The 16,850-nt window shown below is 36.8% G+C and overlaps 2 protein-coding genes across 2 annotated transcripts; both read right to left on the reverse strand.

The window, feature by feature from the left end:
• Positions 1-203: 203 nt before the first annotated feature.
• LOC138384878 (olfactory receptor 56A4-like) lies at positions 204-1,890 on the reverse strand. Its single transcript, XM_069470537.1, has 2 exons — positions 1,642-1,890; positions 204-899 (listed from the first exon to the last, which is right to left on the reverse strand). Exons 1-2 carry the CDS (start codon positions 1,888-1,890, stop codon positions 204-206), a joined length of 945 nt encoding a protein of 314 aa, XP_069326638.1.
• Positions 1,891-14,324: 12,434 nt separating this feature from the next.
• LOC138384879 (olfactory receptor 56A4-like) lies at positions 14,325-15,287 on the reverse strand. Its single transcript, XM_069470538.1, has one exon. The coding sequence runs from the start codon at positions 15,285-15,287 to the stop codon at positions 14,325-14,327; it is 963 nt and encodes a 320-aa protein (XP_069326639.1).
• Between the last annotated feature and the right edge of the window lie 1,563 nt (positions 15,288-16,850).

The raw sequence follows: 16,850 nt of genomic DNA on the forward strand, positions 1-16,850 counted from the left end.
AATGGATGCTTAAAGGTGGGTTCAGCACATATTTATAGTTGGAGGAGTGAGGATAAATATTGTGATAGTATTATAGTTCAGGAAGGTTTAATTTCAAGATGAGGGTGGCAGCATGGATGTCATATTGTGTCCCTTGTGGCAGATGAAACCATCAATAAAACATGCCCAGACTTCTGTAGTCCCTGATCTTTGACTCAAATCTCTCAGTGCTGGTACCTGAGTAGCTTCATAATCCCCTGCTTGATTTCCTGGGTTCGTACTCCATAAACGATGGGGTTGAGGGCTGGTGGGATTAGGTGGTGCAGGACATTGAGAAGAATAGGTACCTCTGAGGGTACACTTTTTCCTGCTTTGTTTGTGAAGATGAAGACTAGCAGCAGTGTATAGAAGAAAAGTATAAGGATGAGATGGGAACCACAAGTACTCAAAGCCTTGGTAGTGGCACCCTCTGACTGCAGATGCATAACAGCCCTCAGAATGAAGCAGTAAGATAGCAAAATGAGCACCAGATCAGAACCTAATAGGCACCAAACACTCACAAATTGATAGAGCTTATTTAGGCGAATATCCCCACAGGAAAGCCTTGCTACAGATATGTTGGCACAAATACAGTTCTCCACCACATTGCTGGCACAGTAGTTGAGCCTGGCAGCTAGAACTGGAGTGGGCAGTGTAGCTAGCATATTGCGGAAGACAATGAAGATGGCTGCATTAATGACAAACTTTTCAGTGATGATGGATGGGTAGCGCAGTGGGTGGCAAATGGCCACATAGCGGTCATAGGCCATGATCAGAAAGGTGGAGGATTCCATGGGAAGGAAGGTATTCATGATGAACATCTGCAGAAAGCAGCCTGAAAAGCTGATGGTCTTCATGTTGAACCAAAAGATGAGCAGGACCTGCCGGAATCATTGTTTTCAAAAACCTTGTACATCTATTCTCATTTTAGAGTACTCAACCCTTGGGAAAGCCCTTGAATAGGTTCAACCATCCATTTCCCCAAACTACAGCCCCATAATCCCTAGTGGGACCATATCCTGATTTCAAATACCTTCTATGTGAAAGACCAACCTTTAGTTTTAAAAAATGTTTATTTCTAGCCCCGTCCTCTCCTGAGCTCCACGGTTCTAACCCACACTTCAGGGGCACATCTGCCCAACACAGGATGTTTATAACACAGGAACATCAAAACCAGTAAGTCCAATACTTATATTGGGACACCCTGTAATCCTTTTGTAAACATAAGAAACCTCTTTCAACCATGCTTCCTCTTAGTACACAACATAAACATAAATCCAATTACATTTTAGAAAGTAAATTCTACAGCTTTTGGGTACAGTAGTGAGATAATTCAGGGTCAAGGAGAATCTCCCTGAAACTAAAAAGCTTGGAACTTGGAATATCACTAACTCAGACATTGAGAGAGGGCTTATCAGTAGGGAAATAATGAAAATTTAAAAAGAACTGGGCATTAAGAATGAGAGGAGGCATATCTGGGAGCTGCAATGGAACTGGTGTGCTGGTTTAGGTGACTCATTAAGTATTTTCCTTCTGGGAGGGGATGACTTATAGTAGCAAAACAAGGTACTGTTTAGAGAAAGATGGTTGAGTGCCTGAAAGAAAGTCCAGGGAGGGTCTGACCTTGGGGATGACTGTGAGGCAGAGGATGACGTCCAGCACGGAGAGGATGGCAAGCAGGTAGTACATGGGCTCGTGCAGAGATGCCTCTTGCCAGATGGCAAGTAACAACACAAAGTTGGCCCCAAGGGCCAAAACCAGGAGAGGAGCCAGGACAATAGATAGCCAGTGCTGTGTGTCTTGCATTCCTGGGAAGCAGATCATCAGGAATTCAGTGACCTGGGTCCCTGTGTTGTTGGGAGATAATACCATGACTGGCAGGTGAGGCTAAAATTGGCTGAAAGGAAAGAGACATGAATTCATGGTTTGACTCTTTCATTAATAACCTCCTAACTGATCTAGCTGCCTCCACTCTAGGGAGTCAGGTTTATCCACCATTCTATTCACATTATACTCTGTCTAAAATTTAAATTGGGCCACATCATTCCCTGTTAGAAAAATAATTTCCTTAGTGCTCATAATGTTTTGGATAAAGAATAATTCCCTCCACATGAGTATGTTCCAATTCTAGACAGATTCCGCAGTTCCTCCACACAAACAGATCCAGCCACACCTATAGAACATGCTTTGCCTCGTCTCATCTCTGTGTGTTTACATGTGTCATATCCTTCTCCTAGTATCTACTTTTCCCTCAAATAACTAACTTCTGCTTATCCCATTCTATCCATACCAAGAGTTACACTTCTTGAAAATGTTTTCCTTATTACTCATTTTAGATGCCTCTCCTTTCCACTGCTCCTCTATGATCCTTAAATACCTATTAATGGTATTAAAGCATTAATAAAATTTTCCCATATTCATCAATGTTTCCTATTTGTCTTTTAAAAAATCTGTGCTCCCTCCACCAGGGATGCAATCTTATCTTTATAGCACAGAGAAAATCACCAGACACCTGGCAACATAATAGGCAGTCAATAAGTGCAGTTCAGACATATAGTGCAGTTCAGATGTATAATACTGGTAGATTATTGAAAGCACCATGATGCCCTTGATGGCTTCTCTCTATTATTTAGCATCTCCATATCTTTTTTTTTAATCATAATAAGAGATATTTTTATACATCATCCTCTCAGTAATTGCTAGAACAAGCGGCAGACAATAATAAGCAAGGATATAGAATGTAAGTCCCATACAATGAACTTTCTCTACCTACTAGTTATATACAGAGTATTGCACCCTACAACTGCAGAAGATACATTCTTTTCAAGTACATAGGAACTTTTTCAATATACTGTGCCAAAAGAAAACTATCAATACATTTCAAAGCATTAAAATACAGCATATGTTCTCTGACTATAATACAATTAAGCCACTGGCACTCTTACTTAACACTTAAGAAAAAGTCTGGAAAAAAACAAAAGGGAAAAAATAATTTAGTGGTGAAAAAAGAAATACAAAGCAACTTACTGGTGAGAAAAATAAATACCAAAAACACCTGTGTCGTAGATGATTTGAGTATTTCGTAAGCAATTACGAGGGGAAAAAACTGCATTTCCTGGGAAAGGGAGAAGAAATGAGGAAATGAGGCCTCCAAGACAAGGAAAGAACTGAAGAAATACTTAAATATGCTCCAGGATATGAGGTTACACAGAAGGGAGTGCCTGTTCTCTTTAAGTGTCTTCTTAATTATCTAGGAACCTGCTGGTGAAGAAGTCTCCAGGTTTGGCTGTGTTCTCTCCCCTGAAGGAAAGAAAACATCACCTCTTATTGTTGGATTTTTGGGCATGTTGTTGGGGCACCCCTGGGATATAGGCACAAAAAAGCCTCTCAATCAAGGTTTGGTTCTTTTTTTTCTCAAATATATAGTGTGGGCTTCTCATCAGGATTTTCCTTATATCTAGACCAGTAGTTCTCAGAAATCAGAATCACCTAGAGAGCTTGTTAAGACAGGTTTCTGAGCACAACCTAGTTCTGTCTGGGATGATTTGCCTTTCTAACAAATTCCCATGTAATGCTGATACTACTTTCCAGGGACAACACTTGAGAATGACAGAGATAGAAACGATTGTGATAACTGACCCAGCTACTGATTTAGACTATCCCTAATCCAAGGCTGCTGTCTCAGGTCAGCTAGGCTCAGCTGGCTTAGCTTCAAATATCAAATTGGCCACTTCTCCCATTATTTTCAGTTATTTAAGCACAACTCTGACCAATCTCTGGGGCCTCCCAACGTGAAAGCTATCTTCCTTCTGTAGACTGTCTGGGAGGTATTAATTGATCAACATGTGCATATATAGTAGTAACATTCATCGGGTGTCGGGCAGGTGGGGGAGGAGGAGGGATGGGTATATTCACACCTAGTGGGTGAGGTGGACACCGTCCGGGGGATGGACATGCTTGTAGCTCTGACCCAGGCAGGGCAAAGGCAATATATGTAACCTAAACATTTGTACCTCCATAATATTCTGAAATAAAAATAAATAAATTCTTTGGATTCTTTTTGCATGGTTTTCTTTCTCTTCCTGGGTCTATAGTTCTTAGCTACCTCAAAGCTCATTAAAGTCAAGGACAAGATATCCTTTATTTTTCTTTGTGGCAGTTGGCACAAATGGAGACACTAACATTATGCCTCTAATAATCAAAGAAGGAATCCTCCTCTCCAGTCAGCCTCCCTGCCAGAGACAAACCTGAGAAGAACTTCCATGTCCTCAGCTGACTCACATTCTAATGTGCTCATATTCTTTTGACATCAATGATCTCCAGGGGCTTCACATACTAACATCTAGGGAGGGCAATAATGTGCTCTGAAATAAACAATGAATTAAGTCAAAAAACAAACTCAAAGTGTCCCTCATGCTTGGCTTTCCAATATATTGTTCTCAAAAATAGTTACAGGGAAGGTCCGCTCAAAATATCAGTTTTGCATCCAGTGGCAATCCAGTGGCAATGTGTGACTCCTCAACCTCTCACTGGCACTACATGTGGTTTTGGCCCCTGGATGACTTTATGAGAATGCCATCTCTATAGTAGCCATTCTCCTGTGGCTGGAAAGACAGAGTTGGGATTCCTGTTCCCAGGAGCTCCTGCCTCCTTGAAGATGCCCAAACATTTCCAACATAAAAAGGGAGATTTACGCACTTAAATTCAGATGAAGTGAAAGAGTAGTAATCAGCTTATAATCTCCCTTGAGGTGACTGAGAGTTACATAAACTGAAATGTGTTACTTGCAATGGAAGGGAGATCACTTAAGGACATGGAAGCTGTATCTAAGAGATCCTTTAAGACAAATGTCATTAGACTTATAGAACTGACTTCATCTTACATATAAGCTGAGTTCTTGAAAAACTTTTAAAATTAGTAGTTTATGAGGATTTATTTTTTCATTAATTTTTAGTAAGTTTTAAAAATATCTTCACATTGGGAAAAATATGTCACTTAAAGGAAAACAACTATACAGAATCCTGAACCTTTATTTAAAGTGTATCCATTTAATTAGACTGCAAGTCTGTTATATGAGTTTCATTTATAGTATTATCACCAAAAGAATAGTAAAAAATGCATAAAAATTTGAATTATCCAAAATGAGACAAGAAAGTATGAAAGAGGAATGTAAATATATAAATAATAAAATGCTAGCTATAAAATAATCTATGATTGCATTTATGTAAATAGACCATGTATTCCAAGTAAAAGGCTAAGATTGTCAAATTGAATATATTCATATTGCTTACAAAAGATACAGCTTAAATATAAGCATCCAGAATCATTAAAAGCAAAAGAATAGGAAAAAAACTATCATGAAAACACTAACCAGGAGAATTTCAGGTAACTAGACAAATCTGATTAATTGAAGCATTAAGGTAAGAAACATTACTAGAGATAAAGAGAAATATTTTGTAGTTAATAAAGTGATCATAATGATGAATTGGAAGACATAATATCACAGTTTCCATTAATATAAAACAAAATTGACAGAAACAAAAGGAGAACTAAATTCACAATCATGGTGAGGGACTTGAACATATCTCTCCTGAAAGATGATAGATCAAAAAATAAAAAGAAAATTCACATAGATGCAAAAGATCACAACAACATAATTAACAAACTTAACCCAATTGACATGTATAAAACATAGCACCCAATAGCAATACAATTAATATGCTTTTCAAGTGCATATAAAACACCAAAACCAACGAAATGTTGAAATATAAAAAAGTCTCAATAAATTTGAAGCTATTAAAATTATTCAGAATGTGTTTTCTGACCACAATGGAATTAAGCTATGAATCAATAATAACAATGTCTCTAAAAAACCCACACTTCAGAAAAATTGAAAAATATATATCTAAGTAAACTATTGGTCAAAGAAAACATAAATGAAAATTATAAAATATTTTGAACTGATGATAACAAATATACAACATAAGCAACTTTATAGGCTGTGGAAAATGGAGTGCCTAGAAAGAAATACACAGATGTACCTTGATTTATGATGAGATTATGTCCCACTAAACCCATTGTAAGTTGAAAATAACATTAAGTCAAAAATGCACTTACTAAACCTAACCTAAAAAGCATCATAGGTTAGCCTAACCTACCTTAAATGTGCTCAGGACAGTTACATTAACCTACAGATGGGTAAAATCACCTAACACAAAGTCTATTTTATAATTATGTTGAATAACTCATGTAATTTATTAAATACTATACTGAAAATGAAAAACAGAATGATTGCATGGTGCTCAAAGTACGCTTTCTACTGAACGTATATCACTTTTGCACCATTGTAAAGCTGAAAGGTTATAAGTTGAGCTATTGCAAGTCAGGGACCATCTGCATAGTCAAGTACATATACATATATATGTATATTATATATAACATTTAACATATTAATATTTAATGTATTACATACCATAAAATTAAATATGTTATATACAAATTAAAAGAAGAGAGGATAAAAAAATCAATAATTAAGTATGCAATCTTTATTAAAAAAGGACAAATCAAGAAAGCAGGAGAGCAATAACTAAGGTAAGATCAGAGAGATAGTCTTAGGAGAGCTCAACAAACCCCAAGCACAAGAAACCTGAATAATAAAACCTGAATAGTAAAAACTACACCAAGACATATCATAATCAAATTGCTCAAAGTCACTAATAAGGAAAAATCTTCAAAGCAGCCAGAGGAAAAAAAGATAAACTACCTACAGAGGAAAAAAAAAAAAATCTTACAGATAACAGCAGATTTCTTGTCAGAAACAATTCAAGCATGAGTATAGTGGAGCAACATATTTAAAGTACCAAAAAAAATTGTCAACCTAGAATTCTATATTCAGTGAAAACATCTTTTGAAAATTGAAGAGAAAAAGCCATTTTCAGACACACTGAAAAACTGAAATTATTAATTACCAGGAGGCCTGAGTTGCAAAAAAAATATTAAAGTAATTACTTTGGGCTGAAAGAAAATGATACGAAATGGCAATCTGGGACCATCCAAAGGAATAAACAGGGAAATAATAATTATATGTATAGTAAATATGCAAATATTCTATTATAAGGTAGCTATACAATATATGAAATGGTATATCACTTGAAGGTCTATGATAAGTTAATGATGTATACTGTAAACCCTAAAGCAACAAATAAAATTTGTTAAAAAGTTATAATTAATAAACCAAAATAGAAGATAAAACAGAGTAGAACAATACTCAATCCAAAAGATATGATAAAAACAGATGTGTTTTCAGAAAACACCAGGGCTGGTAAGGAGAGGTAAGGGCTAGGTCTGGCTGAAATAAAGCGGACATTAATGCATTCCTTGATGTGAGGCCTTTCACAGCCTACCGTAATCAATCTGCCTCTATTCGAACTCCTCAAATACCTCCACAATACTTCTATCAGAACAATTTAAATAAAATGCAATTTAGATCATGCCATTCCCCTTTAAATATCCTTCCATGATTCCCATGGTTTATGGCTAAAAACTAACTCTATTAGACTTAATTTTCATTGTTTCCATACAGTAACTCAGCCATAATAGTATATAATGTTATGCTTTGTCTCACCCTTGTAATTTACACACGTTCTTCCCTCCACCAAGAAATGTTCCCCCTGTTTCACTTTCCCAAACCCTTTTGTCTTATTTTGCCTGACTGTTACATATTCCCTGATGTCACAGTCCTGGACAAAATTAGATTCTTCTCCTTGCTCATTCCTCCTCTGTACCCATTCAATAGCTTGAGCACAAACTATTAAATTCTTTATATCTTCTAATAGTAACCAGCATTTTAAGCCTCTGCCTCACCTCTATTCTCAGGACCTTCTACAGTTCTCTCAGAGAATTAGAACAGAGCACAAGGGAAAAACTGAGTGGTGGTGAAGAGGAATCTGAACTCATTTCACCTGTGTCATATGTTTTTGTTCATTTGGTAGCTGCTATCCCAAATGAGTCACCTCCCTGGGTAGCAGATGCAGGATAAGGGAGTAAGCTTCCTGAGGAGGGGGCAGAACTGGCCAGTTAACTATAAAAGACACTTGGTGGAATGGCTGAGAGCCGGACTGAGCTGTAGTTCTCTGTGGTTTATTCCTTGACCATCCATCAGCCTGAGTCATTAATTCCACGTTTTCTCCAAAACAAAGGCTGTCACCTCTTATGGACGAGTGTTTCTGTGTATAGTTCCATTACCAAAACAGCTGTGGGAGGAGAAGCAGAGTCCTAAATATTAGAGAAGTAATTTCTTAGCCCTTTCCTCAAATGTCTCCATATGGGCTCTGATTTTAGACTAATCCTCATCCTGCCTCAACTAGCCCAGCTCCAGACACAACTCTACTCAGCTTTAGACATCAGATTGATCACTGTTCTTATCACTTAAGCACTGGCCTCTTCCTGTCCTTGTTTCCCGAAGCTGGACAAACTCTTCTTCCAATCAAGGCCTAAAGCGCTACAGCGATATTCTCACAGTTTTAGCTTTGTGCCTAAAGCTGTAGATCTCAGAGTAACTGATACCTCCTTTGGTAATATCAGAGCTCATGAGAAAAAATGACAAAGTTTTACCCATTTTTGAACCCTCACATCTATCACAGGTAAAAAAAAGAAAGAAAGAAATCCTGATACTTATATCTATCTCCAGGCAAAATTGAATAATAATCCTCCTATCCCAGGCCTTCCATTCAGTGTCCTTTCCAGACGTAGACCTGAGCTGTACATTACATGTTTTGGGTTGACCAACAGACATTGTAAAATAATTATGTCTTTCTGCTTCTTTCTTCTCTCTCTTTTTTTTTCTTTTCTTCTTCTTTTTTTTTTCTTTTCTTCTTCTTTTTTTTTTAACCCAGAGCCACGCCCAAGAAGCCTTAAGCAAGGGGACTCCAATTATGTCTTTCTGATCTCAGTATCTTTGGGTCTTCAAAAATCAGTATCTAGGGAGTACATTCTCATTCTGTTATATAAGCAATGGAACAAAAGCCCTAACACAATGTGTTATTTCTATTAAGCTTTTAAATAGATGTTTCACAAAGGTACCTATGTAAAGTTTTCTCCAAGCTATTGTCTTATTCAGTCAATAGTCTGCAACTAGAATGTGATGCCTCAACTTCTCACTGACTTAAGCTCATGGCTGGGGACTACAAAATTGACATAATCATAATATTGCCTCTCCTGGAGGTCAAAAGATACAAAGATGCTTTGGGTTTCCTGTCTTCATGTCCCCATTCTCTGTAGTCATGTACCTGCACAAACATACCTACCTGCCTAAGCCTACGTATGTATCTACACAAACCTACACACTTCCAAAGGTGAAGGAGAGATGTATGCATTTAAATACAAAGAGAAAGAGAAAATAGGGGCTTATAGCACTTCTCCCAGAGCATCTTAAAATTTCACGAATTGGAGTGTTTTTGTAATAGAGAGGGATGTCAGATATTTAGGACTGTGTCCTCTTATAATATAGACTCCTACCACATTCTATTATACTATAGACATCATCCCACATGTCATTCCATTTTCCCATTCTACATTTCACATTTTATTAATCTATCCCATAAACATTTATTAAATGTCTTTTATGTTTTGTTATTCTGCTTGACTACATGGGAAATGAAAAAAAAGAGTGAAACACATACTGACCTAATAAAACTTATAAGACAATGAAGAAAGCACAACATAGGAGAAGAGGAAATTATTTGGACAGGGAAGTGAGAAATATACCTCTTTTAGAGTTATCAAGCCTGAAAGATCCTAATTAAAATATTGCTAAAAATTACTGAAACTACCACTGGAATTTTAATTCACAGAAAGTATTTCCACATGGGCCCAAATATAAAATTACAAACAACTAAAAGAAACTCTTTTAAAAATCCCAAACAAAAGTAGAGGTTTTCTCTTCCTTGTTATTAGTGGGATTAAGAAAATCTTGTATACCTATTTAGCAAAGATTCCTTAGAGAAAATTTCAAGAGGACTCTAAATTTGATACTTCATCGGATGTCAGGCAGATGGGAGGGGGGAGGAGGGGATGGGTATATGCATACATAATGAGTGTGATACTCACCTTCTGGGGGATAGACACTCTTGAAGCTCTGACTGGGGGAGGAAAGGGGGGACCAAGGGCAATATACATAACCTAAACATTTGTACCCCCATAATATGCTGAAATAAAAAAAAAGTCCCTGTAGATATGAAATTCAGGGTATCCAGGAATCAGAAAAGTGATGGCCAATATGGATAATCTACCAAGTTTATTGTGTGCATATTTCAAGAGAATTTATAAAGAATTTGAAACTGCACATATAGTAGTAAAATTCAACAGAAATCAAGCAGCTGGGAGGGTGGAGGGGATGGGTAAATTCACACCTAACAGATTAGAGATCTCATATTTTTCCTACTCTCTGTTCATGGACAACCTCTAACCTTTTATTGTGAAGAATAGTACTTTTAGTCTGAATCCATTTTAACTAGACTGTGAGCCAACTGTCAATATCTGAATTGAGGCATCAGAACTAAGATTTTAACAGATAATGTGAAACAAGGAGCAACTGAGGGTGCAGCAGCCTAGCACCAAGGGCCTCAGACAGGAAAGATTTTATAAAAGAGGATGGGCAATAACTAAGAAATTGCACTGGTGACTAAGAATGACACATGGTGCAGGGCTGTTAAGTCGCTGAAATGCATGGTATATAAAATAAGGAAGAGTACCCTTTATTTTTTGTTTTTAATTTTTATTTATTATAAATAATAAGAATAAAGGCATAGAAGATTGCATTTCATGTATATGCATCAGAATACTTGGAGTATTGTTGCATTCCTGATAAATCAAGAAGATGTTGTGGAAAGAAAGTCATGTTAACACCTACAAATATATAAGCACCACATGTACTCACCAGCAAATTGGTTTCCCTGATCATCATCTAAGTGCACATTTGGGAATAACATCAATTGGGTATCAGACAGAGGTGGGGGGTGGGGGGAGGGGATGGGCGTATACCTACATAATGAGTGCGATGCACACTGTCTGGGGAACGGACATGCTTGAAGCTCTGACTCTGGGGTATGGGGGGCATGGACAATATACACAACCTGAACTTTTGTACCCCCATAATAAGCTGAAATAAAAAAAATAAAAATAAATAAATAAAATAAAAATTTAAAAAAGAATAAAAGCAATGTTTTTGCTTTTTTGTCAGATAACATGATGTTTTGAAGTATGCTTGCAGAATTGCTTAAATCTAACTAATTAACAAATGTATTCACTTGATATAATTATCATTTCTTGGTGAGAACACTTAGCATACACTCTCTTTGGGTTATTCAAGAATGCAATGTATCATCATTAACTATAGTCACCATGCTGTACAATAGATCTCTTGAATTTATCTCTGCTATCTAATTGTAATTGTGTATCTTTTGAACAACATTAAGCCACCGCCTTCCTTCTCCCTAATCACCTCAGACTCTGGTAGCAACGATTCTACTCTTTACTTCTATAATATCAACTTTTTAACTTTTTTTACTGTTTATATATATTTATTTATTTGTTTTTAATTATTGTAGGTACATAATAATTGTGTATCTTTATAAGGTATGTGTGATGGTTTGATACAGGCATATAATGTGAATTAATCAAATCAGGGTAATTAGGGTAGCCATCATCTCAGGCATTTATCGTTTATTTGTGTTAGGAACATTCAAATTCCACTCATTGAGTTATCTTAAAGTATACCCTAACTTATTGTTGATTACAGTCACTGTTGTGCTATAAAATATTGCTCATTCTTTCTAACTATCTAACTGTATTTTTGTATCCATTAACCATCCCCACTTTTTCTCTCCCTTCCCACTACCCTTCCTAGCTTCTGGTAACCATCATATTATTCTCTCTCTCCATGAGATCAATTATTTTAATATTTAGTTCCTACATATGAGTGAGAACATTCGAGATTTGTCTTTCTGTGCTTGCCTTATCTCACTTAACATAATGTTCTCCAGTTCTATCCATGTTGTTGCAAATGAAAGGCTTTCATTCTTTTTGTGTCTATATAATATCCCATTGTGTATATGTATTCATCTGTTGATGGACACTGAGGTTGATTTCAAATCTTGGCTATTGTGAATAGTGCTACAATAAACATGGAAGTGCAGATATCTTTTCGATATACTGAATTCCCGTCTTTTGGATATATATCCACCAGTGGGATTACTGGGTCATATGGTAGTTCTGTTTTTAGTTTTTTGAGGAACCTCCATACTGTTCTCCAAAGTGGTTGCACTAATTTACATTCCCACCAACAGTGTACAAGGGTTCCCTTTTCTTCACAGCCTTGCCAGAATTTATCATCACCTGTCTTTTTGATAAAAGCTATTTTAACCAAAGTGAGATGATATCTCATTATGGTTTTGATTTGTGTTTCTCTGATGACTAATGATGTTGAGCATTTTTTAATATACCTGTTGGTCTTTGAATGTCTTCTTTTGAGAAATGTCTATTCAGATCCTTTGTCCATTGTTTAATCAGATTATTTATTTTTTTCCTATTGAGTAGTTAGAGCTCCTTATATATTCTAGTTATTAATCCTTTGTCAGATGAGTAGTTAGCAAATATTTTCTCCCATTCTGTGGGTTGTCTCTTCCCTTTGCTGATTGTTTCCTTTGTTATGAAGAAGCTTTTTACTTGATGTGATCCCATTTGTCCAATTTTGCTTTGGTTGCCTGTGCTTTGAGGGTATTACTCAAGAAGTCCTTGCCTAAACCAATGTCCTGAAACATTTCCCCAGTTTTCTTTTAGTGGTTTCATAGTTTCAGGTCTTAGAGTTAAGTCGTCAATCCATTTTGATTTGGGTTTTGTATATGGAAATAGATAATGGTCTAGTTTCATTCTTCTGCATATGGATATCCAGTTTTCCCAGCACCAAGAAGACTGGTGTTAGGTTTTCTATGTGTAGAGGATACTTGAGCATACACCTTAAGAAAAAATTGGGGGAGTGACTAATCTGGAAAAAATGAGCTAGGAACTGACATGAATGATGGGTGAATGGAAGAGTATTTGAGAAATTTTGTATTTTGGTTAGAATCAGTCTTTGGTGTTGTGAAACAGGGAAGAGAGAGATCAAAGCTATTATTTTGATGAAAGACAATACTATAGAAATGATAAATCAGTTTATAAGTCCTCCAGGAATAATTAGGTAATTATAGATGAGCTATACTAGGAGACATCCTCAAATGACTCCTATAATATCCATGAAGCTCTCAATTGCTATCCAAAAAGGGGCCTGGCTACTAATGTAAATCAATCCCAGGAAATAGTCACTATCTAGTCCCCACCATTTCCAGAGCACGATCAGAATAAAAAATGCAAAGAGTAAAACACACTTATCCTTGTTCAACAAACTCACGAATTCAGATGCCTGAATCATATGGGAAGCTATGCTGGCACCAGGACAAAATGTGAGGATTGACACAACAGGACTGAAAGTAGGATGAGAAAGACAATTTAACTGTATATCTAAGACAAGCAGGAAAGGGTAAGAACACAGTGCCAGAAATCTGATGGAAAAGTCAAGTAAAATAGCATGAAGTCAGAAGCTGATAAAGTACATCTCAAAAAAAAAAAAAAAGACACAGAGTTTCACTTAAAACAAAACACACAAACACATAAGTATGAGTCACCTTAAAATTTTTAAAAATCATAAGAAAGAAGGAAAGAACTACAGGAAATTCTTACTCCAGAGAAGTAGCATTAGATAAGAATATTAATAATATTTCTCAGAGATAGGGAAGGCACCGAATGCCACATGTCATTCACTCTACATAAGAATCAAAGTTCTGCAGTCGTGTATATATCCCCACAAGAGATCCATTTATGGAACAAAACCAGGTTGAGCTGTGTCAGGTAGAAACAAGAGATCTAACACATACACATGTATTAGACAAGTTAGGAGATTGAGAAGCATTTAAAATAATTGTAATAACATTTGTTCTTTATTTGACAAACCATACCACTCTAAGCTCCTGTAATCATAGCTTGACAATTTTCTCTCACATAGGTGACACCAGGAAAAACTTCCAGGTAATTCCAGAATGCAAAAATCTAAAGTTCCAGTCAGTGCAATAAAAAGCAGGAGCCAAGATACGTATTTCCCCATAATCAACTGAAATATTGAGGAGAACAAAATTTAAACTTATTCCTGCAGAAACAATTTAAATTTTCTATGCCTCATAAAAATTATTACCCATTACCACTTTCTGTTTCCAAGGTCAGACCTCAATCATACTTCTTACAACCTTCTCAGCAGTTTTTTGTATTCCCTGCTTGATCTCCTTGGTTCTCACACCATAAACAATGGGGTTCAGAGCTGGAGGGATGAGGTGGTGCAGGATGTTGAGCAGGATAGGGACATCTGGAGGGATTCTTTTCCTGGCCAGGTTAGTGATGACCAGAACCAGCAGGACTGTGCTGAAGAATAGTATGAGGATAAAATGGGAACCACAAGTGCCAAGAGCTTTGGCCATAGCTCCCTCAGCCTTGATCCTTAGCACAGTTTTCAAGATAAAAGAATAAGAGAGAACAATAAGGACAAGATCAGAGCCCAGCAGAGTCCAACCTATAACAAACTGATAGAGTTGATTGAAAGCAATGTCATCACAAGACAGTTTGGATACAGACATGTTAGTACAGATGCAATTCTTGATCATGTTTCCTGCACAGTACCTGAGTCTGGAGGAAAGTATGGGGATAGGCATAGTAAGAAGGCCATTCCGGGCCACAATAAAGATGGCAGCCCTAACCACAAACTGGTCAGTGATGATGGAGGTATACTGTAGGGGGTGGCAGATGGCCACATAGCGGTCATAGGCCATGATCATGAATGTGCAGGACTCCATGGTCAGGAAACTGTTCATGATGAACATCTGGAGGAAGCAGGCAGAGAAGCTGATAGACCTGAGGTCAAACCAGAAGATGGCCAGGACCTTGGGGATGACGGTGAGGCAGAGTACAACGTCCAGCAGGGAGAGGAGGCTGAGCAGGTAGTACATGGGCTGGTGCAGAGCGGCCTCCAGCCGGATGGTGATCAGGAGGGTGATGTTGGCCCCCATGGCCAGGAGGAAGAGGAGGCTGAGGGGCAGGGACAGCCAGTGCTGCCAACTCTGGAAGTTGGGGAAGCAGATGAGGAGGAATTCAGAGACTGGGGCAGTGGAGTAGTTGCTGGGTAATGTCATGAAATAAATCCTAAACTGAGGAATTCCACCTGGGTTTGTGTATGATAAAAACATAGGAATTAGGTCTAGAGAAAACAAAACTGTCAAAATATTTGCTAACGCTTTCTCATCCAGAAAATTGATAAGATATAGAAGACCAATCCCAAATCAAGACAAATTTCAGTAAATATTAATATGAGTGGAAGATGTTTTAGCAAATGATATCTGAAGTTAATTAAGAAAAACAAATAAAACAAACTAGAACATAAAGGTTTAGAAGGAAAATGATGAGAACAGTTACCTCATTAAACCATTCTGCAAAGTTCCAAAAATTTTTCCAAGTAGTACTGACAAATCAAAATGACTAATTATAGATTCCATAGGCCAGAAATGCTCATTAGTTTACAGATTAACCTATACTTAATAAACATGTCATAAAATTATATTTAACTATAGGGTCCTTTCAGGAAGCATTGCTGTCTTAATTTATTGGACAGGAGTAAGAAATTAGTTTTTCCTCAATTTTTTATCAGACACCAAAATAAATTTGACATAGGAAAATTTATTATATACTCCAAATCCTATTATAAACTAGAGGAAAATAAAAGTAAACATTGACTAAATATAAACAGGATCCCCCAAACCTCCTATCATTCTGGATTTATTTTACTTTTGGCACCACCCATATTGGACATACTTAATTCAAGCTTGCACAAGTTCAATTCAATGTTCCTATAAAAAGTTATAGTCAAAGACGGGCTGCTTTCATTAAAATTTTTAACTACCAACCTCAAATGAGCACTTAATATGCATGTTCATCACAATAACTTTCTCTGGTTAATTAATTCTTCCACCCATTTCAAGCAATTTTTCAAATTTTCTATATTCTTTTCAAATGCTAAATCTCCTCCCCTCTCAGATAACCTCTCTGACTGATTCACAAAGAGAGCAGGAAACATCAGATGCAAGTTCCTCAATTTCCCATGATAGACTCATAAACCTATCAATATCTATATCCTTGTTCTCCTCTTTGGAGAAGTAGAATCAAGGATCTATGCCTCCTCCTAATGGCAATCCCTCTGCCTCTGCATTTGGATTCTCTCTACCTGAACTTTCCTAGGAACTTTGACTGATGAAATTATCCAGTCCATTCCTTGTGTATTCAAACTTTCCTAGATCCTTCTGATGGATATTCAAAATGTTCAAGTCTCTCATATCTTAATAAATTTCTTCATGAGATACCACCATACCCCTGTCAGAATAGCCATTATTAAAAAGTAAAAAAAAACAACAGATACTAGCATGAATACAGAATACACTGTTGGTGGGACTGCAAACTAGTATGACCCCGATGGAAAACAGTGGAGATTACTCAAAGAACTAAAAGTAGAGCTACCATTCAATCCAGCAATCCCACTACTGGGTATCTACCCAAACGAAAAGAAATCATTTTATTAAAAAGATATCTTCACTTGAATGTTTATCACAGCACAATTGCAAATATATGGAATCAACCTAATTGCCTATCAATTCATGAGTGGAAAGAAAATATGGGATATATATACCGTGGAGTACCACTAAGTC

This window comes from Eulemur rufifrons, chromosome 6, assembly GCF_041146395.1.
Source record: "Eulemur rufifrons isolate Redbay chromosome 6, OSU_ERuf_1, whole genome shotgun sequence".
In the NCBI taxonomy this organism is placed as follows: Eukaryota; Metazoa; Chordata; class Mammalia; order Primates; family Lemuridae; genus Eulemur; species Eulemur rufifrons.

What these genes read in the sequence shown, in the direction of transcription:
- LOC138384878 (XM_069470537.1), bottom strand. Translation starts at nt 1,890, where the DNA reads ATGGTATTATCTCCCAACAACACAGGGACCCAGGTCACTGAATTCCTG. An exon ending in GCCTCACAGTCATCCCCAAG is followed by an intron (nt 900 to 1,641) that starts GTCAGACCCTCC and finishes TGATTCCGGCAG; the next exon opens with GTCCTGCTCATCTTTTGGTT.
- LOC138384879 (XM_069470538.1), bottom strand. Translation starts at nt 15,287, where the DNA reads ATGACATTACCCAGCAACTACTCCACTGCCCCAGTCTCTGAATTCCTC.